The sequence below is a fragment of the Mustelus asterias genome, chromosome 2, assembly GCF_964213995.1.
Source record: "Mustelus asterias chromosome 2, sMusAst1.hap1.1, whole genome shotgun sequence".
Taxonomy (NCBI): Eukaryota; Metazoa; Chordata; class Chondrichthyes; order Carcharhiniformes; family Triakidae; genus Mustelus; species Mustelus asterias.
Window position 1 is genome coordinate 125,963,830 of NC_135802.1, and position 26,471 is coordinate 125,990,300.

General features: G+C 44.6%; 1 protein-coding gene across 2 annotated transcripts in view; it reads left to right on the forward strand.

Moving 5' to 3' along the window:
* The window catches only part of LOC144511083 (androgen-dependent TFPI-regulating protein-like), a 237,261-nt gene that overhangs the window by 131,800 nt on the left and 78,990 nt on the right, over nt 1–26,471 (forward strand). The window contains exons 2-3 of one of the 2 annotated variants that reach the window (XM_078241060.1): nt 13,774–13,890; nt 21,883–21,974. In XM_078241060.1, coding sequence (XP_078097186.1) covers nt 13,774–13,890; nt 21,883–21,974 — 209 coding nt within the window. The remainder of the gene's footprint in view (nt 1–13,773; nt 13,891–21,882; nt 21,975–26,471) is intronic. The other variant, XM_078241068.1, reaches the window with a different exon arrangement.

A 26,471-nucleotide genomic window follows, 5' to 3' on the forward strand; every position in this document is an offset into this window, starting at 1 on the left:
CTTCTATACCCAGGAAACATTTAGCCACTGAAAGAGCCATTATTCCACAAGGCACTTCTTATTTAAACCAACCAAGTCCAACACCTGAAAAAAAAACACAAATATGCTCACCACTCACTGTCTTTGAGTCCAAACAGTGGTTAGCACTGCTGCTTCACAGCTCCAGGAACCTGGGTTCGAATCCCGGCTCGAGTCACTGTCTGTGTGGAGTTTGCACATTTTCCCTGTGTCTGCGTGGGTTTCCTCCGGATGCTCCGGTTTCCTCCCACAGTCCAAAGATGTGCGGGCTAGGTTGATTGGCCATTCTAAATTGCCCCTTAGTGTCCCGGGATGCATAGGTTAGAGAGATTAGTGAGTAAATATATTGGGATATTGGGATAGGGCCTGGGTGGGATTGTGGTTGGTGCAGACTCGATGGGCCGAATGGCCTCTTTCTGCACTGTATGATTTTACGATTCTATGATTCAATAATACTAAACCAATCAAGGAACATAGATTTTAATCCCACAAAGAGCCCCTAATTTGTTAAAAACCAGATCAGAAATTACACGGTATTTTATGAAGTTAGCCTTGACACTAACTTTTACATTTGATTTTGGCATTAGGATGAGCATGAGGTGTTTCACTCCAGGTATGATTCAAATGACTCACTAGGAAGCTTTTATCAAACAAGCTTTATTTCAGAACTCAGTTAGAATATAACAAGAATTAGCATAACTTTTACCAATTAAAATACTTGAACATGACAAAGTCTAATTCTTAACAGCTAGCCAGCTCTATTGTTCCAATTTAGCAGTATTCCCCCCACCTCTCCCCCCTCATAGATATGAATCTCTTCTTTAGAACCACTTAGCACAGAAACCAAAGATGCTTACGTAGGTATTAGATTTCCAGCCTTTTGACACTTCTGGAGAGTGATCCAGACAGACACTTGTCTCCTAATTCTCATGCAGCAACTTCCAGAGAAAGATCCACCCCCAAAGAGGTGGAGAAGACATGAATTGGAATGATGAGTGAAGGCGATTAAATTAAAACCAATTGTGTGCAATTCAAAATGAGACAGGAATGTTGGGAGGAGTTGATAGTTATACAAGTGGTGATATGTGAGAAGAGAACATAAGAACATAAGAAATAGGAGCAGCAGTGGGCCATATGACATCTCAACCTTGTTCCACTGTTCAGTATGATCGCTGTGTACTTTATGCCTCAAATCCACTTTCCCACCTGGTCCTCATTTGCCCTGATTGTTTGAGACCAAAGATCTGTTTTCTCAGCCTTAACTATATTAAACAATGGAACATCCACAACCTTCTAGAGTAAAGAATTGCAAAGGTTCACAACCCCTGAGTGAAGTCATTTCTCACTTCAGTCTTAAATGATCAGCCCCTTATCCAGAGATATGCCTCCATGTTCTAGATTCCCCTGTCAGGAGAAAGAATTTCTCTTGTCTACCCTGTCAAGACCCTTCAGAATCTATAATTTCAATGAGATTAGCATCAGTGTGTGGTGTGAAAGGAAAGGAGTGGTTGTAAAGAGAAAGGGAGGTGTTATAATGTATTTTGGTGATGGGGGGAAGGAATTGGATAGTGGTGAGTGATTGTATGAGATACTGTTAAAAGAGACAGGGCAATTGAGGTACATTCACCTTTGTGGCTTTCGTGAGGCAAGGGAACCTCTTACTCCGCTGAAGCCAAGTCCTCGGATGTCACTAAATACATTTTGTCCCACTCTGCCCACACCTGCTTCATTCTGGCCTTGCGGATGTCTTTTCAGATTGAGGGGAAGTGTTACTCCCTCCTCTTTTCTGAATTCAAACTGCGAGGGAGGCAGAAAATCACAATGCGGCACTTCTGCTCAAGCTAGCTGCCAAAAAGCATTATTCAAGCATTTATGAGCAATTTAAACTGAGGAAATGAAAGCAGGAAGCAACCTCGTTTTAAGACGTGCACTTTAACTCAAGCTAACACTTATGCTGGATATTGTGTCCAACAGGAGATGAACTGCCCACAGTATTATATGGGCCTAGGAGTTAAAATGGCTTCTTGCTCAGCTGAGAATTGAAAATTCAACTTTCAGGACATCATTTACACTTAAGTTCCACATTCAGCTGATATCTTCTTTTTCACTTTGCTATGCAATATACAGTCACTTCCCGGAGACTCTTGTCTATACTATAACTGAAGCATACTATCTAACTGTGCCCTGTCCTTCTTTGTATCCCCCTTCTCTATAAGTACCCTGCTGTTAGAACACGGTTGCTGCCAAAACAAATAGTTCATCAATACGTGTTAAAAATTTGTCATCTCATTATAACCTGCTGTGTATGAAAGCTACTCAATCCTGTTTCAATTTTGTTGCATCTGCATGTGTGTCGTGTTTTGAGATATTTTGGAAATTTTTGATTATATGTTTAATTAATAATTGCTTGTTTTTGTGCAATGCCATTAATCAACAAAGTGTGATTTTTCCCAAAATATATTTTACTCCCAAAACAATTTCCTGGAATTCCACAGACAGGAACATTCTATGAACAAGCTGGAACTTCCACAGAAAATATGATGAGAATTTATGAAACAGCTGGAATGCCTTAACATTTTTGTTGAAATATTTTTGGACTCATTCCAGATGCGAATAAAAATAACCTTATCCTCCAGGGGATCCCCCATAAAAAGATTTTTAAGTTCTTTTAGCTATTTGCACAAACAAGGGGCAAGGTTTTCCAGTCCCACCAGTGACAGGCATCGTCAAGGGCCGGGTGGGAAAATTTGGCGAGCAGCCAAAAGTCAATTGACTTCTCTCCAAATTTTTCTATCTACGATGATGCCGACTGCTGGCAGGACCAGAGAATTCCAGCCAAGGAGTCACAAGGATCTTACAGGATCACTTTTCCTGGACTCGGAGTGAGGAGTTCAATTTTTGGATAGCACTTTCTCTGTGGGTAATGAAGATTTGTGTGTATGTGGAGAGAGTGAGAAAGTGGCTGAAAAAAAAAAGAGCTTATTGCCCATTACAGTACCTTCACAAGGAATGGTAACTGTTGATTCTGGCTGGTGGCAGTAATGGTTCTGAATGTCCCAGTTGAGGGAATGGACAATTATCATGGTATTTGTTCCCTCCAATTTGACTCCCATGACTTACCTGTGCTGGCTTTCATATCTGTCAAGATCTGCTGCATCTCCAACTATCTTCAGAGGGCCTCTGATGCACCTCTGCCTCATGGGTGCTGCAGAAGTGGACCTGCTTGCCCTTGGACAATGGAATGCTCCTTTCTGATTTTCAGATTCCTATTGGAAGGTTTTCATACATCCTCTGTCGAGTATGAGCTTAACATCAGATACACCTAAAGCCGATGTAACTCTGATGTAATGACACATACCTAAGTAATAGAGATCTGGGGAGAGGAGAAGTCCAACCTCTTGCAGAGTTCTTAAGACAGACATAGAGTTGTAAATAAATAATAAAGGTTTTAACAAACCAGCAGCTTACTTAGACAAACCCTGAAGAATTTCATCTAGACACCAAACACAACAAAATATTTTACCATCGCGTTGCGCCCGTTTTCAGATGCGAAAACTTGGTAAACTTGGGTGGCCCAATGTGCAAGCGCCGATCTCCCCATTGATCGGTGCATGCACAGTGGCCCCCTCAGTGCTCTGATGCCGGCCTCTCCAGCGGGATGAGGCCTCCCCTTACCGGCATGAATTCCCTTGAGGTATTCTGTGGAGCACAGAGCGCCAGAGATTCATGAAACTAAGTATGCCCAAAAAAAGGGCATAAGTCTCCCGTTTTCACTTAGTTTTTTGGGGGGGAGAATCGCCTCTATATAGACCACATCAAATGCAATACCCTCATCAACAATCCTGATTATCTCCTCAAAATAATTGATTACATTTGTGAAAAATGGCCTTCTCTTAAATCTATGCTGACTATCCTTGATTAATCCATGTCTATCCATGTGCAGATATATCTTGTCCCTCAGAATTCTTTCTAGTAACTTCCCTACCACTGAGGCTAGACTGACTGATCTAAAATTTCCTGCTCTATTCCTACCTCTGTTTTTTAATAATGGGCAATGTTAACAATCCTCCAGTCCTCTGGCATCTAACCTGTGATGTGGAGATGCCGGCGTTGTGCAACTCCCACTCACCTGCTGAAGGGGCAGTGCTCCAAAAGCTTGTGGCTTGTGCTACCAAATAAACCTGTTGGACTTTAATCTGGTGTTGTGAGACTTCTTACTGTATCTAGCCTGTGGCCAGGGAGAATTTAGAAATTACTGTTAGTGCCCCCCTCAAGAATCTGGAACACATCTCATCGGGAATCTATCCACTTTTAAGGCTGCTAAACTGGCTGATAAGTCCGCGCTCTCTATTTTAATTTCTTCTAATATTTCATAGTCCTCCTCCACACTGATGTCTATACCTGCTTTCCCCACAGTCCTGTTAGGAAGGTACACCGAGACTTTGACCCAACAACAGTGTTTTCATTCAAAGGCTTGATTGTGTGTGGCCTGGAGGAGAACTTTCAGGTGGTAGTCTCCCTGCATCAACTGCCCTTTGCCCTTCTGGTTAGTTGAGGTAGTGAATTTGGAAGATGCCATTGAAGGAGCCTTGGTGGGTTTAAACTGAGCATCTTGCAGATGGTGCACACCACTACCGTTGTGCATTGGTGATGCAGAGAATGAATGTTGAATGTGGTGAATGGGTGCTAATGTAATAGGCTGATTTTTTCTGAATGGTGTCATGTTCTTTGAGTCCTATTTGGAGTTGCACACATCCACGCAAGTGGAGAGTATTTCATCACTCTCCTGACTTGTGCCATGTAGATGGTTGACAGAAATAAAAACAAAATAGTCAACTTCTTAAAGTTACTCGTAGAACATTTTTAATTGATTAAATCAAAAGATTACATGGAAACATGGAAAATAGGAGAAGGAATAGGCCATTCAGCCCTTCGAGAATGCTCTGCCATTCATTATGATCATGGCTGATCATCCAACTCAACAGCCTGAATCCACCTTCCCCCAATATCCTTTCATCCACTTATTCCAAGAACTACATCTAATTCCTTCTTGAAAACATACAATGTTTTGGCGTCAGCTGTTTTTTGTGGTAGATAATTCCACAGATCCACCACTCTCTGGGTGAAGACATTTCTCCACAGCTTAGCCTTAAAAGGTTATCGTTAGACTATGACCTCTGGTTCTGGACACCCCCCCGCCATCGGAAACATCCTTCCTGCATCTATCCTGTCTAGTCCTGTTAGAATCATATAGCTTTCTATGAGATCCCCCTCATTCTTCGGAACTCCAGTGAATATAATCCTAACCAACTCAACTTTTCCTCATATGTCAGTCCCACCATCCCAGGAATCAGTATGGTAAACCTTTGCTGCATTCCCTCCATAGCAAGAACATCCTTCCACAGTTAAAATGACTATGCCTGCACACAATAGTCCAGATGTGGTCTCACCAAAGCCCTGTATAATTGCAGCAAGACATTTGTGTACTTGAATCCTTTTGCTATGAAGGTCAACATACCATTTGCCTTCTTTAGCATCTGCTGCACCTGCATGTTTATCCTCAGCAACTAGTGTACTAGGACCCCACGTCTCATTGCACATTCTCCTCTCTCAATTTATAGCCATTCAAATAATAATCTGCCTTCCTGTTTTTGCCACTAAAGTGGACAGCCTCACATTTATCCACATTATACTGCATCTGCCATGCATTTGCCCATTCACTCAGCTTGTCCAAATCACACTAAATCACCTCTGCATCCTTCTCACAGCTCACCCTCCCACCCAGCTTTGTAATCTGCATATTTGGAGATATTACATATAATTTTCTCATCTAAATCATTAATGTACATTGTGAATAACTGAGGTCCTAGCGGTATCCCACTTGTCACTACCTCCACATATCCAAACCTGGGGTGGCGCGGGGGATCGGTGGGGGGGGGGGGATACTTGGGGGAGGGTTGTGGGGCCGTACAGATGAATGGAACTTTTTTTTCACACACACAAATCTACGGTAAGGAGAATAGAAAAGAATTTTACAATTATGAATAACCTAGCAATAAAAGAACCACAGAAACTAATATCAGTTCACATGATTTCCAGAGTCCACAAAGTCAAAGTCCAAAGAGGAGTTCCTTCTTGGAGAAGTTATTTCCTGGCTGAAGACAGCAGTGTAGTTTCTTGAAAATGGATGGCAATGCAGCGAGATAAGATTGCTGTACATAGACTTGGCCTGCTTGGCAGGCAATGATCAGAGGCTTCCAGTTAAACATGCTTTGAAAGGCTAGGACTTTTTCAAGTTGCTTTGTCAACCTGGGATTCTGCTGTTGAATATTGCAGGTTGGAGGTACATCAACATTCTAAAATATGAGTCTCAAAATGTAGTATCAAAAGGGTTCCAAAGGCCAGAAGCTTGCATCATCTAATTTGACCCTTTAGAGGGGTAAATGCAAGTTAACAAGCAGTCTGTGTGTCTCTGGTTAATTTCATTGTCCACCTTATGAGAGGAATGGTATCACTGGGCGGCACGGTAGCACAGTGGTTAGCACTGCTGCTTCACAGCTCCAGGGACCTGGGTTCGAATCCCAGCTCGGGTCACTGTCTGTGTGGAGTTTGCACATTCTCCCTGTGTCTGTGTGGGTTTCCTCCGGGTGCTCTGGTTTCCTCCCACAGTCCAAAGATGTGCGGGCTAGGTTGATTGGCCATTCTAAATTGCCCCTTAGTGTCCCGGGGTGCATAGGTTAGAGGGATTAGTGGGTAAATATATGGGGATAGGGCCTGGGTGGGATTGTGGTTGGTGCAGACTCGATGGGCCGAATGGCCTCTTTCTGCACTGTAGGATTCTATGACTTAATAATCTGCAGGGATAATGAATTTCAATGCCTCTCCCTTTGTTATGGTTTAAGCTGCGGAGACCAACCATCTGCTGCTCCCCTGATTTTGTTTATTGTAATGTCCTCACAAAGAAAAGTGTGAGATTCCACACTGATGAGGGATGCTTTAGTCTTGTAACTGCTGTTTGGAAATTTCCAGAAGCTGTGGCCAATCTTTAGTCATGCGACCTGTAGCAGCCATCCTTTGATTCAGCAGAGTCCAGTTTAAGTAAGATTGATTTTGAACAGTTTATGATTTCTATGATCTCTTGGTGATATTACAAGAGTAAGTACTCACCTCCGCAATGGGTAACCTTTGTTGGCCAGTAGCCAGCCAAGGACTAGGGATATAGGCTCGAAGGTGTTGTAAGTTGAACTCCCTCAGGCTTGTTGAGTCATGGCAGCTTCCAGGAAATCTTACGTATCAGGAAAGGTCATCTATCTCACAGTGATCTTTGCAGCCTATAAATCACCTACATGCATTACAATGGGGTCATCATCCTTAGAAGGCACAGTAGCTTTGGGAACACATGGGGGGTGATTCTCCCACTCTGCTGTGCTAGGTTTCTAGCACAGCGGGGTGGGAGAATCTTCCGGCTGGGCGTGCGCGGGATTCGCACATGCATTACCGCCGCAAGTGCATCTCCCAGCACCGAATTTCCAGCGTGGTCAGATCCATGCTGGAAAGCGGCGGGAGGACAGGTAAGTAATTTACATCTTTATTCGAATGTAACTTAAATAGGATTAGCGGACCTGGGATTGAATTCTCCGGGCCCACTAGCCTCTCCCAACCACTCAGAGTGTTTCACTCTCGCAGGGATTACACTAGCTCCTCACTTTCAGGGAACTAGCAGGACGACCAGCTGGAGTGAAGGGGGGGCAATCGGAGCTCCCCAGGGGATTGGGCGGTGGGGGGTGGTGCCCCATGGGCATGGGCACCCTGCCAGTGCCAGCTTGTGCCCCAGCACTTACCACAAACATGGTTGTCTGAAACTTCAGTGCATTCCACAGATTTCCACATGTTGCAGGCGCAGAACATCATTGCCATTATCATGTCTGTCTAACCTTATTTATTGGTCAATTAATTATTAATTTACACCTTTAAAGTAATAACAGGTCTACTGTCTTGATTAGGATGGATTGGAGGTGTTCACAGGAATTTTATTTAAAAATGTCTTCATGGGCAGTAGGCATTTCTATCAAGGCATTTATTAATTGCCCTTAACTGCCCTTGGAAAGTGACCGTGAGTTGAAAATTTGAACCACTTCAGTGCTTTAGTGAAACAATTTGTTACTACTGAGTGGCTTACTAGGCCATTTCATTATGCTGTTAAGAGTCAACCACATCGCTGTGGGTCTTGAGGCATATATAGGCCAGATAACGATAGCAGATTTCCTTTCTGAAAGGACATTAGTTTGGTAGTTTTGTGGTCAGCATTACTGATACCCAAAATGCATTTAATTTACTAAATTTAAATTTCCTAGTTGCCTTGGTGAGGTTTGAACGTTGACCTCGGATCATTAGTCCAGACTTCTGGAATACTGTTCATATATTTCAATTCATTAATATCATTATTATGCTACTGTACCCAGTACAATCTGTACTTGGGTCAAGGCTTTTAACTATATTTAAAGCTAAGGAAGGAATAGAGAGCCTTATATAGGGTCTTCTAACACCAATTTGGGTGCCACAGTAAATACTGTAGATGGGATCAAAAAGTTGCAAATAGACATTTGATAGATTGTGTTTGGGCAAAAACATGATGTATGGAGTTTAAGGTGAGGAAATGCGAAGCTATCCATATGGAGCCAGAAAGATTGTATTTTCCAAATGGTAAGAAGCTAGCACTTGTGGAAAAGCAGAGAGATTTAGGGGTCAATGTATAGTTCAGATGCAAACAATTTATAAAGCTGGTGGCACTTCCACCTTTGATCGAAAAGATGCTGGAATATAAAGGGGTAGAAATTACATGAAGAGTTTTATACATTTAAAGAGCTCTAGTTGGACTGTATCTGGGTACTGAACACAAGAATCATATTTTTGCCTTAGAGAAGTGTTATGGTTCAAGTTAGAAACTCCAAAGTATTTTATGAAGCCCACCTGAATCATAAGTTTTGTATCTTGATTTTGGCTAGGATAAGCATGAGATGTTTCACTTAAGGTATGATTCAAGTGACCCACTAGGGAGCTTTTATCAAACAAAGTTTATTTAAGAATATAGTTAACATGTATAGTAAGAAAATTTGCAAGAACCTTTATCAATTACCAACAAGAAACAAACAATCATGATATGGTGTATATATAAAGATACCTACAATGTTCCAATCAAGCCAATCCCAAAAGACCCTTTTCACAGGTTCAACACAGCACAGACTAATTCTCATGTGGTACTGGGATTGAGGCCGTTAGTTGAATTCTGCAGTCAAATGCGCTTGAGATTCAGAACAGTTTGAAGACAAGACAGCTTCCCAAAACACCAGAGAGACTCTGGCCCAGCTCCCAACAACAGCAGATTTGTTTCCTTCAGGAAGGCAAAACCTTGCATTAAGATCACCAGCAGAATTTCCAAATAAAACAGGGAGAGAGAGAGCACAAAAATACTGGGCTGAACAAGTTAAATTATGAGAACTAGTTGCATAAACTAAACTTGTACTGTCTTGTACAGTTACCCCATGTTTAACACTCCCAATGTGTTTCTGGAAAACATGCTAAACATGCTAATTGAAAGTCACTTTCAAATAAGAAAGTGTATAATAATGGTGGGTTATGTTCCTGACCTGTAACCTTTACATTAAGAACCTATTTTGATATCATAGAATCCCTACAGTGCAGAAAGAGGCCATTTGGCCCATCGAGTCTGCACCGACCACAATCCCACCCAGGCCCTACCCCCTTATCCCTACATATTTATCCGCTAATCCCTCTAACCTACGCATCTCAGGACACTAAAGGGCAATTTTAGCATGGCCAATCAACCTACCCCGCACATCTTTGGACTTTGATATGTTCATTTAATGTATTTTACGTAGAGCACCTGCACTGTAGAACAGGTAGATGCTTAATTTTCAGTGAACATTACATAAAATATTAAGTAAGTGAAAACTATGCACCAATAATGCACAATCATCCACAGAATTTCTAACTAGTACTGTCTTTGCTGAAAACAATATTAGCTTCTTCACATCTTGGACAGATTTTTCGGTAGTGTTGTTGTTGAATGCATTTCAATGTCTTGAAAATGTAGTTCCTGGCGGACATGCAGTAAAGACTGAATATTGGCATGTGCAGTAACTGTGCTAAGTCAAGTGGCCGGCAGCACTATTTGAGTAAATTGTCTACTGTGCTCAAATGAAAACACGTCATCAGAACACACTTTGTATGGGGAGATCTGTTTGGTGATTCAGTGGCGATCAAATTCAGGTGTTTGTGATTATTAAAAGATCAGATAGGATAGATAGAGAGAAGTTATTTCATCTGAACAATGCAACAGTTATTGTTCTGGAATCCAGAACAAAGGGACATAACCTTAAAATTAAGCTGGGCTATTCAGAAATGATGCCAAGAAGCATTTCTTCCCATAAAATAGTGGAAATCTGCCTCTCTCTGTTAAAAATGTGTTGAAGCGAGGTCAATTGAAAATTCAGAAGCTGAGTTTGATGGTATTGAGGGAAATGCAATCTGGGCAGGTAGACCAAGTTAGAAACAGACTAGCCATGATCTAGTTGAATGGTGGAATAGGCACAATGGAGTGAATAGCCTATGCCAGCTCCTTATTCCTAATTTGCCATTTTGTTCTCTTTAATCCTGTTTCATTTGTATCACCTTAATTACATTTTGTCGGAACCTGAGAATTTTTTAGTCCTTTGAATTTATAGTCTTATTAACACTTTTTCAAGCGTGTCCCTGTATCTTGATTGCCTTTGGCTTTAACACACAGGACGAGATTTAGCCGGCCTGTTCACCGCAGGCACAAATCCGATTATAGCTGTAAAATCTAATGAGAGGGCCATAACAAGATTTGTGCCAGCGAGATCTCGGTTTGAGATCTTCCCCACCGCCCGCCGGTGACATAACCCAGTTTACGCCCAGAACGGCCATGTGCCTGATTTGCATGAAGTTAAATTGTTTTAAATTTCATCACACGGCTTTACGCCATATTGTCTGGTCCCGTGGAATGCTCTCCTCTTGGTCCCATTGGAACAGAAACTGCACACAGAGTTGGAAACATTTTTAAGACTGTATGTAATCAGGTTGTAATTCTTCAGGGATAAGATTGACCTAGATTTTCACTAAAAAGACAAATGCTGTATTTCAGTGCAGTCTTTGTTTGACTGAAGGCAAAAGGATAAGTTGAATCATGTGGTTATGTTAAGTTTGTGAGCTTTTCGGAAAGTGTGCATCTTGATTCTGAGTTAATGTAAAATCCTCTTTTTTATCAGGTAGTGAATTGCAGGTCAGCGAACTATCTAAGTTAGGCTGTGCAAGATTGAAAATCAAATGGAAGAGAAAGCTAGGGTACAACAACAGTGCAAACAATTTGTATCCAACAGCATCAGCATTTTTAAAAAAATCAATATTCTGCAGTTCACAAGACTAACAATGCTACATTTCAATTCCACTCATCCAGCAATCTTGACCTTTTACACATATGAACATGATGGCCAGGATCTGGTATTGGCAACACTGGTAAAAAATGTACAACCTTTGCTGTTTCCTTCCATGTCTCACTGGCATAAATTGCATTTGGTAGTACTATGGACATATAAAGTGATAGCTTCATGACGATGTTGATGGTGTTGAATGCCCACACCATGTGGAGCATATTGTTAGACCAGTGCTGTTTTGCTGATTTTTGTGCAGACATTGATTTCCACATTACTCTTCTTGGAGATGTTGCTTTCTGGTTCGAGGAAACAGAGAAAACTACAGCACAAAACAGGCCCTTCGGCCCCACAAGTTGTGCCGAACATATCCCTACCTTTTAGGCCTACCTATAACCCTCCATCCTATTAGGTCCCATGTACTCATCCAGGAGTCTCTTAAAAGACCCTATTGAGTTTGCCTCCACCACCACTGACGGCAGTCGATTCCACTCGCCCACCACCCTCTGTGTGAAAAACTTCCCCCTAACATCTCCCCTGTACTTACCCCCCAGCACCTTAAACCTGTGTCCTCTCGTAGCAGCCATTTCCACCCTGGGAAAAAGCCTCTGAGAGTCCACCCGATCTATACCTCTCAACATCTTATACACCTCTATTAGGTCTCCTCTCATCCTTCGTCTCTCCAAGGAGAAAAGACCGAGCTCCCTCAGCCTATCCTCATAAGGCATGCCACTCAATCCAGGCAACATCCTTGTAAATCTCCTCTGCACCCTTTCAATCTTTTCCACATCCTTCCTGTAATGAGGCGACCAGAACTGAGCACAGTACTCCAAGTGGGGTCTGACGAGGGTCTTATATAGCTGCATCATTATCCCCAGATTCCTAAACTCAATCCCTTGACTGATAAAGGCAAGCACACCATACACTTTCTTAACCACCTCCTCCACCTGCGGGGCCGATTTTAGAGTCCTATGGACCCAGACCCCAAGGTCCTTCTGATCCTCTACCGTACTAAGAGTCTTTCCCTTTATATTGTACTCCTTCATCCCATTTGACCTGCCAAAATGGACCACTACGCATTTATCTGCCACTTGTCCGCCCAGTCTTGCATCCTATCTATGTCCCTCTGTAACTTCTGACATCCCTCCAGACTATCCACAACCCCACCAACCTTCGTGTCGTCGGCAAACTTACCAACCCACCCCTCCACTTCCTCATCCAGGTCATTTATGAAAATGACAAACAGCAAGGGTCCCAGAACAGATCCCTGGGGCACACCACTGGTGACCGACCTCCAATTAGAAAAAGACCCATCTGTACCCACTCTCTGCCTCCTTTGGGCAAGCCAGTTCTGGATCTACAGGGCAGCAGCCCCTTGGATCCCATGCCCTCTCACTTTTTCTAGAAGCCTTCCATGGGGGTCCTTATCGAACGCCTTGATAAAATACATATAAAATCCACATCTGTTACCAATAATTCCAATAAATTGGTTAAACATGATTTCCCCTTTCACAAAACCACGTTGACTCTGCCTGATTAACATAGATTTATCTAAGTGCCCTGCTTTAACATCGATAATAATAGCTTCTAACATTTTCAATTTGATCTTTGCAGCACTCCATGAGTACCAGCCTGCCCATACCTGAAAATGACCTGTTTACCCCGAATTCTGTTTTCTGTCCTTTAGTCAGTCTTTTATCTGAATGCAAAGTCACTTAATGCCAAGATAAAAGTAAATGACTGCGGATGCTGAAATCTGAAAGGAAAATGAAAATGCTGGAAAATCTCAGCAGGTTTGACAGTAACCAGATCCAGATTCAAAATGTTAGCTCTAATCTCTCTCCACAGGTGCTATCAGACCTGCTGAGATTTTCCAGCATTTTCTGTTTTTGTGTCACATAATGCCATCTTTTTAATTTCCCTCCATTTCTTTTCCATCCCTTTTCCCATTATCCTTCTCTTTTCCCATCCTTTTCCCTCCCAGATAGCTCACTTTACTATTTGTTCCTCCTCTCCTTTTCATCTTCTCTTTCTCCCTCTTCTCCCATCATACTCTCAGCTCATCTCTCCAATCACCATTCCTTCCTCCCTTCACCTTTCCACTTCCCATCTATCTCCTTTCTTTTGCTTTCTACACTTTTTGATCTGAAGTATCCTTGTTCTTGACATTTTGTATGCAACACCAAGAGAGATTGTCTAAGTAATTGAATACAGTTAATCTTGAAGCCTGCACTGTAACTTTGCAACAATGTTGCACTCACAATTTCTCTAATTATTTTTCTAGTTTCTGCAGACTCTTTTCAATGGGCTGTGTATCCTGGCAGATATACTGGGACCTGTGTTTTGGATTCTGTCACTGAGAGATCTCTTCTTCTCGGTCCTGGCTTTTCCTGTTGGCACTGTAAGTGGAAATTCTTTTCATTGTCCAGGAAATTACCATGCATTTACAAGTAAATTAGGAACAGACCCCCACTCAGCCTCCCCTTCCCCCTCAGACCACCCCACTCAGCCCCCTTTTTCCCCTCAGCCTGCCAACTCAGCCCCCCAACTCAGCCCCCTTCAGGCTATGTGCTTTGGCAGTGTCAACGGTGCACTGTCCCCTGGTACCCTGGCACTGACACCCTGGCCTTGTACCTTGGGCCCTGAGGGAGCTCAAAGAGGTAGGTCCAATGGCCATTTGTCCCTCTGCTGCTGCTAGACTGCAGAGGAAGGGTCCCTTAGGGGTCCTGGTGGTTGGGTGGGCTTGGGCTGGGAGAAAAGGGTTGACCTCGTCACTCTCCGCAGAGTTGGGGGTGTCGTGGCTGGTCTGCCCCTCCTAGCCCTGGCAGACTTGAAAAATACCCTGGCATGGTGATCTCATGTAGGCCTGTGATGAACATTTTCATTCCTACCTGTCAGCTGGAAAAGTCTGAAGTGGCCAGGTCGCTTTGATCTCCCTGCCTCCTGGTCACCTGGCAGACTTTTAAATCACTGTAGCACTCCATTCTACAGTGGAGATTTTCCTTTCTCTCAGAAACTGCTGGTGTGAGCAGACCCCTTTGAAGTCCTCTGATGGAGAGGAGAAGTCAATTTCACCTGGGGGGAACTTTCACCAGAGGCGGGGGGGAGGTTGGGTGGTTCGATTCTGTAGAGCTGAGCACTCAGCCCCACTGAATGCGTACAACTTTGATTTGAAGTTTCTGGGTCTCCCTAACAAGCTGAATTCTTTGAATCCCTCTCCGTTCCAATAGAACCCTTTGATCGATAACAAATTCAATGTACAGTTCCTTAAAAATATTCCATTGACAGTGTTTGGATAAATGAAACAATTTTTGTTACTGTTTTGTAATGTTTCATCACTGTTTTATGCATGAGGTTCACACAGTTGTGGTTATACATTCCAAGTTCATTCTATAATAGAGAAAATTCTGAAATACAGAAATTACTTGGTACCAAATATTTCAGACTGGAGTGGTTCATAGAATCCATACAGTGCAGAAGGAGGCCATTCAGCCCATTGAGTCTGCACCGATCACAATCCCACCCAGGCCCTATCCTCATAACCCCATGCATTTACCCTAGATAGTCCCCCTGACACTAAGGGGCAATTTAGCATAGCCAATCCAACTAACCCACACATTTTTAGACTATGGGAGCACCCAGAGGAAATGCATGCAGACATGGAGAGAATGTGCAAACTCCACACAGACAGTGACCCATGCCGGGAATCGAACCTGGGTCCCTGGCGCTGTGAGGCAGCAGTGCTAACCACTGTGCCACAATGGTTATAGTGTATTTAGTGTGCTGTTGCTCACTGTTCTCTCACCTTCATCTTATTATTCTTTGCGTAGTTGCAAATTCTTCAGATCCACAACTTACAATTAGTTGGTAATGTTGAACAACGACCATACTGTATCTAGACTTTAGGAGAATTGAGCCAATGTCTTAAGGCTCACCAATGACTTAAAAAGGTAAGGTTCAGAATCCTATTCAAGCTATGTTTTTTGGTAAATGCTGCATCAAGTTAGTTATAATTTTCAGAGGCAACTCTTTATAACAGTGAACATTATACAGAGAAGAAGGCTAAGAAAAGATTTGACAGAGATGTTCAAAATCATGAGGAGGCTGGACAGAGCAGATACAGAGAAACTGTTCCTGCTCATAAAAGGATTAAGAACAAGAGGGCACAGATTTAAAGTGATCTGCAAAAAAAACAAATGCTACGTGATAAAAAACTTAATTCACATGAGTAGTTCAGATCTGAAATGTACTGCCTGGAAGTGTGATAGAGGCAGGTTTAATCAGGGCATTCAAGAGGGCATTAAATTACTATTTCAGTAGAAACAATGTGCAGGGGTACAGGGAAAAGGCTTGTTTTATGTAACTCATAACCTGTGTAAACCTGTTGGACTTTAACCTGGTGTTGTGAGACTTCTTACTGTGCTTACCCCAGTCCAACACCGACATCTCCACATCATGAGCAGAAAATTGCCAGTGTTGCTACGTCTAGGCACCACGAGGTGGTGACAAGGGAATCAAAGGGTATAGGGAATAGGAAGGAAAGTAGAGTTGAGACCACAGTCAGATCAGGCATGATCTTATTAAATGGCAGGCTTGAGGGGCTAATTGGTCTACTCCTTCTCCTAATTCATATATTTGTATGTATGTCTGTAATTGCACATGTAAGAACTTAGCAAGCAGGATCTCAAACATAGTCATCTTTAGATTACTCCCAGTTTTAGTGCAAAAATGGGAGGATAGCAAATGAATGCTGGAAAATGAGGGAGAGCTTTGGATTCTTGTGACATTGGGACTGGCTCTGAGTAAAATGGGACCAATACAGGGCAGGCAGGTTGCACCCAAGAGAGCCAGGACCGATCTCCTTGCAGGGCAATTTGCTCATACTATTGGGGAGGGTTTAAACTAACTTGGTAGTGGTGTGGGAACCAAGAGGTAGTATCAGAGAGGAATACCAGGTGCACAGTGTATTAGAAACATAGAAAAACTACAGCACAAACAGGCCCTTCGGCCCACAAGTTGTGCCGAACACATCCCTACCTTCTAGACCTACCTATAACCTTCCATCCTATTACGCTCCATGTACTCATCCAGGAGTCTCTTAAAAGACCCTATTGAGTTCGCCTCCACCACCACTGATGGCAGCCGATTCCACTCGCCCACCACCCTCTGTGTGAAAAACTTACCCCTAACATCTCCCCTGTACCTACCCCCCAGCATCCTAAACCTGTGTCTTCTCGTAGCAGACATTTCCACCCTGGGAAAAAGCCTCTGTGAGTCCACCCGATCTATGCCTCTCAACATCTTATACACCTCTATTAGGTCTCCTCTCATCCTACGTCTCTCCAAGGAGAAAAGACCGAGCTCCCTCAGCCTATCCTCATAAGGCATGCCACTCAATCCAGGCAACATCCTTGTAAATCTCCTCTGCACCCTTTCAATCTTTTCCACATCCTTCCTATAGTGAGGCGACCAGAACTGAGCACAGTACTCCAAGTGGGGTCTGACGAGGGTCTTATATAGCTGCATCATTATCCCCGGACCCCTAAACTCAATCCCTCGATTGATGAAGGCCAGCACACCATACGCCTTCTTAACCACCTCCTCCACCTGCGAGGCCGATTTCAGAGTCCTATGGACTCGGACCCCAAGGTCCTTCTGATCCCCTACAGTACTAAGAGTCTTTCCCTTTATATTGTACTCCTTCCTCCCATTTGACCTACCAAAATGGACCACGACGCATTTATCTGGGTTGAAGTCCGCCCAGTCTTGCATCCTATCTATGTCCCTCTGTAACGCCTGACATCCCTCCAGACTATCCACAACCCCACCAACCTTCATGTTGTCGGCAAACTTACCAACCCATCCCTCCGCTTCCTCATCCAGTTCATTTATGAAAATGACAAACGGCAAGGGTCCCAGAACAGATCCCTGGGGCACACCACTGGTGACCAACCTCCATTTAGAAAAAGACCCATCTATACCCACTCTCTGCCTCCTTTGGGCAAGCCAGTTCTGGATCCACCGGGCAGCAGCCCCTTGGATCCCATGCCCTCTCACTTTTTCTAGATGCTTTGCATGGGGGACCTTATCGAACGCCTTGCTAAAATCCATATAAACCACATCTACCGCCTTCCCTTCGTCAATGTGTTTAGTCACATTTTCGAAGAACTCCACCAGGCTCGTAAGGCACGATCTGCCCTTGACAAAGCCATGCTGAGTATTCTTAAGCATACTAAACCTCTCTAAATGCTCATATACCCTGTCCCTCAGGATCTTCTCCATCAGTTTACCATCCACTGAGGTTAGACTCACTGAGGTTAGACTTAGTATTGGGAGAAAAAGTATAGGAAATAGTATATTATGACATGGGTTGAGAGTAAGGAAGAAAGTAATAAAGTCTGAATCAGAATTACTGTGCATGTATGTGAATGTGCAGGATGTGCTCAATAACATTGATGAGTTTCAGGTACAGATTGCCATGTGAAAATGTGATGTTGCAGCTATAACAGAGACCTGGCTCAAAGAAGCACAGGACTGTGTATTAAATGTCCCCAATGGTCAGGCATGATAGGAATGGAAGGAAAGGAGAGGAGTGCTCATATTGATTAACATGGCAATGCTGGAGAGAGAGGATATCCCAGAGGGATTAGAGCTAAGGAAGGAAATAGGCATTGCTTTTGGGAAACTATTGGGAAAGTTGGAGAGGACTGATTTGCAAGGAAATTATAGACCAGTACAATAATTATGGAGTGGTTATAATGGAGTCTAATTATTCAAATATAGACTGTGATAGTAATAGTGTAAGGGCAGAGAGGGGAAGAGTTCCTACAGTGTGTTCAGGAAAATTTTCTCAGCAGTACATTGCCAGCCCAGCAAGAAGGGAGGTACAGCTTGACCTGATACCTGTGAATCAGGGGGCCAAGTGGATTAAGTGTCAGTAGGGGAGTATTTAGGAGACAGAGATCATTGTATCATAAAGTTTAAGCTATGGAAAATAAAGAACAATTCAGAGTAAGAATAATTAATAGGGGAAAGCCAACTTCAGTTGGGTAAGGATGAATCTGGCCCAGATAAATTGGAATCAAAAGTTGGCAAACAAAATGGTAACAGAACATGGCCTTTAAAAGGGAGATAGTTCAGGCACAGTCAAGGTGTATTCCCACCAAGGGGAAATATAGGGTAAACAAATCCAGAGCTCCTGATATGCTGAAAGAGATAGAGATTAAGATGAAGAAGATGAAGTTTGTGTATGACAGAGGGCAGGTGAATAATACAACCAAGAACCAGACTGAAGATAGAAGATTCAGAGGGAAAGTGATAGAGCAAATAAGAAAAGCAAAGAAAGAGTATGAAAAAAGACTGGCAGCTAACATAAAAGGCAAGTCAGTACATTTTCTATAGGTGTATAAATAGTAAAAGGCTGATGAAAAGAGGAATGGGGCTGATGAGAGACCAAAAAGGAAATTTATCAATGGAGGCAGGGCCACAGTTGAATTATTAAATAAATACTTTGCACCTGTCTTTATCAAGAAAGAAAATGCTTTGTAGGTCATTGTGAAAGAGGAGGCCGTTCAGACAATTGAAGGCTTTATAATTGATAAGTTGACAAGGCACCAGGACCAGATGAGATGCATCCAAGGATAATGAGGGAAGCAAGAATGGGAATTGCTGAGTCACTGGACTCCTTCCAGTCTTCCTTGGACTCAGGGGTGGAACCAGAGAACTGAAGAATTGTAAATGTTACACCCTCATTCAAAAAAAAGGGTGTAGGAATGAGCCCAGCTACTATACGCTACTCAGTGAAAATGTTAAAAATGACATTTCAGGATGAAGAAGTCACTTGGACAAATTAAGGGAAACCAGTATGGATTTGATAAGGGCAAATCGCATTTAATCAACTTGCTGGAGTTTCATGATGAGGTAACAGAGAAACTTGATGAGGGTAATGCTTTTGATGTGGACTTCCAAAAGGCATTTGATACACTGCCACACAAAAGTCTTGTGAGCAAAGATATTACTCAAGGAATTAAAGGTACAGGAGTGACATTGATACAGTAATGGCTAAGTGACAAGAAAGGGGGTTTAATCCATTAAAAAGTGTTTAATGGATCTGTTCAGACTAGAGGAAGATTTGAAATGGTGGGGACACCAGGGGATCACACAAAGTTAGAACCCTAGCTCTTCCTGATATATATTAATGAGATATACCTTGGTGTGCAGGGGACAATTTCAACATTTGCAATGATACAAAGCTTCGAAACACTGTGAACATGAGAGGTTAGGTTAGTGACAAGTGGCAGACGAAACTTTATGCAGAGAAGACTGAAGTGATTCACTCTAGTAGGAACAATGTAGGGAGACAATGTAAAATAAAGAGTACAAAATTCTAAAAGGGGTGCAGGAACACATAAAGTATTGAATATTTTGAGCATGTAACCAAGTGTGTGGATGAGGGTAGTGTGGTTGATGAAGTTTACATGGATTTCAGCAAAGCCTTTGACAAAGTCCCACGTGGGAGATTTATTAAGAAGGCAAACAGACATAGGATATAGGATGGTATGATAAGGTGGATTCATAATTGACTTAGCAGTAGGAGGCAGAGGGTGATGACAGATGGCTGCTTTAGTGACAGGTGGCCAGTAACCAGTGGCATAGCACAGGGATCCATGCTGCGCCTCCTATTGTCCGTCAGTTATATCAATGACATAGATGACTATGTGAGGGGTAGGCTCAGTAAGTTTGCCGATGACACAAAGTTTGGCCGGGTGGTTAACAATAAGGTTGAGTGTCTCGGGTTACAGGAAGATATAGACAAGATGGTCAAATGGGCGGATAAGTGACAGATGGAATTTAACCCTGAAAAGTGTGAGGTGGAACACTTTGGAAAGAGTAATTTGACAAGAAAGTATACTATGAAAGGTCTGACACTGGGAAGTTCCAAAGAACAAAGGGACCTTGGCGTGTTTGTCCATAGACCTCTGAAAGCGGAAAGACAGGTTAATAGGATGGTGAAAAAGGCATATGGCACACTCACCTTTATCAATCAGGGTACAGATTACAAAAGCAGAGAGGTCATGATGGAGTTGTATGGAACTTTGGTGAGGCCACAGCTGGAGTACTGTATATAGTTCTGCTCACCACATTATAGGAAGGATGTAATCGCACTGGAAGGGGTGCAGAGGAGATTCACCATGATGTTGCCTGGGATGCAACATTTAAGTTATAAGGAGAGGTTGGAGCAGAGAAGACTGAGGGGCAACCTGATTGAGGTGGTCAAGATTATGAGGGGCATGGATGGGGTGGATAGGGAGTAGCTGTTTCCCTTCGTTGAAGGGTCAGTTACGAGGGGACACAAGTTAAAAGTGAGGGGTGGGAGGTTTAGGGGGATTTGAGGAAAAACTTTTTTTACCCAGAGGGTGGTGATGGTCTGGAATGCACTGCTTAGGAGGGTAGTGGAGGAGGGATGCCCCACATCCTTTAAAAAGTACCTGGCATGCCATAACATTCAAGGCTATGGGCCAAGTGCTGGCGAGTGGGATTAGATGGGCAGGTCAGGGCCTTTCAGGCACCGGTGCAGACTCGATGGACCAAAGGGTCTCTTCTGCACTGTATTATTCTGTGATTCTGTGAAGGTGGCAGCACAGGTTGAGAGAACAGTTAATAAAACACACAGCATCCTAGGCATAGAGAACAAAAACAAGAAGATTATATAAAATTTATATAGAAGACTAATTCGATCTTAACTAAAGAATTGCATCAAAGTCAGAGCACCACTCTTCAGGAAGGATCTGAAGGCATTGAAAGGTGTGCAGAAAAGATTCACGAAAATTGTTCCAGGAATGAGGAGCTTCAGTTACATAGACAAATTGGAGAGGATGGGACTGTTCTCCTTGAAGAATAGAAGATTGCAAAGAGATTTGATAGCTATTCAAAATCTTGATGGGTCTGAAAGTGTAGAAATGGAAAAACTGTTCCCATTGGTGGGAGGATCAAGAACAAGAGGGCACAGATTTAAGGTACTTGGCAAAAAAAGCAATGGAGACATGACCTTTTCACACAGCGAATGGTTCGGATCTGGAATCAAGACGACGGAGGCCAGTTCAATTGAGGCATTTAAGAGAGAATTGGATTTTTATTGGAAAAGGAAGAATGTGCAGGGCTATGGGGAGAAGGCTAGTCATTGGCTCTAGGTAAATTGCTCCTTCAGAGACCCAGCGCAGACTGGGAGAACGCTATTTCAGGCTGTAGTACCTACAAGTGTTGGAAAAAAGGTTGTAATTCAGTCATTGGTTAAGGTAACTGCTTTCTCTTTGCATAGTTATTGCCTACCATACTTTACTGGACATAGTCAGAAGTAATTAATCTAAATCAATTTATTATCTGTTTAATGCAGATACTATAAGTGGAATTCTCCGATCTCATCCTTGGCCGCCCCGCTGCACTCAGCTCTGTGCAGGGAGAATCAGAGACACATTAGTCACAGCTGTGAGTTGCAAATAAAAGTTTATTGTGCTCTTAACATTCAGCCCACTGGTGACCTTCTCCCGTGCCCTCTTAGTGAACCCACAACTTTCTAACTGTGTGTGGGCTACTGCTTCTTCTAGGTGCTCCCCCAGGATGTGCATCGGAGGTGGAGGTGTCCAGCTGTGATCCACACCCAGTTGCCTGTGATGCTCTTGGCGGACGTCCCCTGGATGGCTGAGACCTGGAGGGCCCCAGCTGACTTGCGGACGACACTGTTTCTGTTCATCTAGCTGGCTCTGAGATGCCCCGCTAAGAGGACGGAGGAATCAGAAGGTCTTGGGATGTCTGGATTCTCCTGGATGGAAAATCCTGGCATGGGGTCTAGCCCTTCTTCCTCCCTAGGGGTGCCTAGAGACCCCGCAGCACTCCATGAGTCGCCAGGGTAGCTGGGCTGAGCTCCAGAAGATATGGCGTCACCTGGCTCCGCCAGTTCTGGAGCCCACATGCATCTGCCCCATGGTCTGTGTCCCCTCAGCAATGGCCCTCTGAGACTGGACCAATCTCTGGAGCCCCTCCGCTGCAGCGCTCTGTGAGTGAGCTAGGCTCTGGAGCCCCTCAGCATTTGTCCTCTGAGATTGAGGCTAAGTTGTTGAGGCTCACAGCCAGGGCCTGCTGTGTCTCCAGAATGCCAGCGAGAGTCCCAGCCATGGCCAGCAGTGTCTCCAACATGCCCCCAACGCCCATGGCATGGAACAATGTGCCTTCTGGATGCCAGCAACACCCTCAGCCATGGCCCACTGTGTGTCCAGGATGGCCTGGACCCTGTCACCCATGAGGACAGATCCCTGACCCAGACTTTCCACTGTGGACACCACCCTTGCAGTGTTGGCCTGGTTCGCATGCTGTGTTGGCAAAACCTTCTGCGACAGCACTCTGTTTGACTCCTCTAAACAGCCTTGCAGTCACAGCATAGTTGCTGACAGCCCATCCACAACTTCCCTGATGCATCTCCACCAGCTTCGGGATGAATGAACCCTGAGGCCCGCCATCTGGCTTGGGGACAGCTGAATTCTCGCCTCCAGCAGACATCCATGTACCCCAGCCCTTGGATGTGCCCGCCTCCACCCGATGTGCATCAGTGTCTGTGATGTGCTCACCAGTAAGTGACCCAGAAGCCTCAAAACTAAAAGTACCCACCATTGTAATAGTCTCTGTGTTGGTGGGTTGTGTGGTAGATGTCTGTGCTGCTTCACTGGTGCTGTCCTCGGAGGATTCTTCAGGGCCTCTCTCCGAGGTGTCGTCCGGAGTATCATGGGGAGTTTGTTCCAGAGCGGGGGGGGGGGGGGCGGGGGGGTGCGGGTGGGCAACACCCAACGGGGTGGGTTCCTCTGGGTCCAGGGCAGTAATAAAGAATACACATTAGGGGAAGGGAGGGAAGGCATCCTGCGCAGCATTGGACTTACTTTGAAGAGGACTTAGGAAGAGGGCTGATGTTCACTTGCATGCTGGACGCCGACCTTGCTGTCAGTCACCATTCTGACTGTTGAATCACCCCCTGCCATTTCCATGGCCCTCTGCTCACACCCGGTCAGTTGTTGCAGCTCAGGCACACCACCATCAGTCTGTGCACCTTCTCGCTGGTTGTGTGCAGTTTTCTCCTATGGGAACATAAGGTGGATTACAAACATTAATATATTGAAGTGCGTGGTGTGCAAAGCGTGGCTGTGTTTTGGACCTTGTGTTGGCAGTTTCGGGGAAAAGGGTTACCACTGTGGAGTGCTACATGAGGTGGGTAAAGGGTTAGATACAGTTCTTGGGGGCGGGGGGGAGGCTTTGTTGGATGCCCTTCAGGTTTCTAAGCATGGTTTGAGATCCGTTCCAAACATGTGCAGCTTTCAAAATGGGATGCACACTCACTCTTACTGCCCGAAGAAGGTCATACAGTTTCTTAGAAAGAAGAAACATAGAAAAACTACAGCACAAAACAGGCCCTTCGGCCCCACAAGTTGTGCCAAACATATCCCTACCTTTTAGGCCTACCTATAACCCTCCATCCTATTAAGTCCCATGTACTCATCCAGGAGTCTCTTAAAAGACCCTATTGAGTTTGCCTCCACCACCACTGACGGCAGCCGATTCCACTCGCCCACCACCCTCTGTGTGAAAGACTTACCCCTAACATCTCCCCTGTACCTACCCCCCAGCACCTTAAACCTGTGTCCTCTCGTAGCAGACATTTCCACCCTGGGAAAAAGCCTCCGAGAGTCCACCCGATCTATGTCTCTCAACATCTTATATACCTCTATTAGGTCTCCTCTCATCCTACGTCTCTCCAAGGAGAAAAGACCGAGTTCCCTCAGCCTATCCTCATAAGGCATGCCACTCAATCCAGGCAACATCCTTGTAAATCTTCTCTGCACCCTTTCAATCATTTCCACATCCTTCCTGTAATGAGGTGACCAGAACTGAGCACAGTACTCCAAGTGGGGTCTGACGAGGGTCTTATATAGCTGCATCATTATCCCCGGACTCCTAAACTCAATCCCTCGATTGATAAAGGCCAGCACACCATACGCCTTCTTAACCACCTCCTCCATCTGCGGAGTTGATTTTAGAGTCCTATGGACCCAGACCCCAAGGTCCTTCTGATCCTCTACAGTACTAAGAGTCTTTCCCTTTATATTGTACTCCTTCATCCCATTTGACCTGCCAAAATGGACCACTACGCATTTATCTGGGTTGAAGTCCATCTGCCACTTCTCCACCCAGTCTTGCATCCTATCTATGTCCCTCTGTAACTTCTGACATCCCTCCAGACTATCCACAACCCCACCAACCTTCGTGTCGTTGGCAAACTTACCAACCCATCCCTCCACTTCCTCATCCAGGTCATTTATGAAAATGTCAAACAGCAAGGGTCCCAGAACAGATCCCTGGGGCATACCACTGGTGACCGACCTCCATTTAGAAAAAGACCCATCTATACCCACTCTCCGCCTCCTTTGGGCAAGCCAGTTCTGGATCCACAGGGCAGCAGCCCCTTGGATCCCATGCCCTCTCACTTTTTCTAGAAGCCTTGCATGGGGGACCTTATCGAACGCCTTGCTAAAATCCATATAAACCACATCTACCGCTTTCCCTTCGTCAATGTGTTTAGTCACATTTTCAAAGAACTCCACCAGGCTTGTAAGGCACGATCTGCCTTTGACAAAGCCATGCTGAGTATTCTTGAGCATACTAAACCTCTCTAAATGCTCATAAATCTTGTCCCTTGGGATCTTCTCCATCAGCTTACCAACCACTGAGGTTTCTTCTAACACTATTGCCCGGACCAAGGTGTCAGGCTCCTAGCATTTAATGCAGCTGCCACCTCCTCCCACAATGCCCTCGCGGCGATACCCCTTGAGTGATGGCCCTGATTAGGGATCAACAACTGGCGCCTCTCCTCCACTGCATCAAACAGGCAGGCCTGGTCAGCCTCGGGAATCTCAGGGCAGGTTTCCTGCCAGACATCTTCGTGGCTTGACTGGCTGTGTGTCCAATCTTGCACTTTATATACAGCTCTGGCTTGTTAGGGGAGCAGGTGCAGTCAGTTTGGGCCAGTCATGGGCCAGATGGTAAAAATTCATTGTGAGAAATTTGGAGGGAACCTGGTTTCAATTGAGGGTCAGCCATCTCTCGGGGTACTTATTGGCTCTCATTCAACAATCTCCTGTGTCCAGGGGATGTGCAATGCTCAGGGCTCTCAGTCAGCAAGCTCCTGTGTCCAGGGGGTATGCTATGCTCAACAGAGGGAATGCTCGCAAGCAAGGGGTGTGCATGGCAGCACAGCGCAATTTCTGTGCAAGTGAGGTCAGTATGTTCATGAGGGAGGGATGGGGTACCCGTGATACCTGGTCAGTGGGGGCATGGGGACAGGGGCCAACGATTCTGTGTGGGCAGGGGGGTGGGGTGAGAGGCCAGCGATGTCTGTGGGGGGGGGTACATGGGGACAAAGACCAGCGATGTCTGTATGGTGGGGATGGGGTGAGAGGCAATGTCTGTGTGGGGGCATGGGGAGAGCGGCCAGCGATGTCTGTATGGGGGGGATGCGGTGAGAGGCGATGTCTGTGTGGGGGCATGGGGAGAGCGGCCAGCGATGTCTGTATGGGGGGGATGCGGTGAGAGGCCAGCAATGCCTTTGGGGCTTTGAGGACAGTGGTCTCAATGCTGGGAAGTCTTTTTAACAATCTCCCAGAGATGTGCGCATGCGCGGGTTCCCACTCATTGTGCCGATTTCAGCCTCTTTGACATGAATAGGCCTCGGCCCTTGAACTTTTAATGATGTTCGCGATAGTGACCTCTACAGTGCACCAAGTGTGGGAGATTCTTGTCTGAAGTCGCACTGAAAAAAACAGTGCTTCTTACTCCAGTTTTCCTGCGAATTCGACACTTAGAACTTCTTTGAGAGAATCGCGGCCTTAATGTCTCCAGCGCACCATAGCTGTAGTGTACAAGGTGCACTGCAGCAAATTTCCA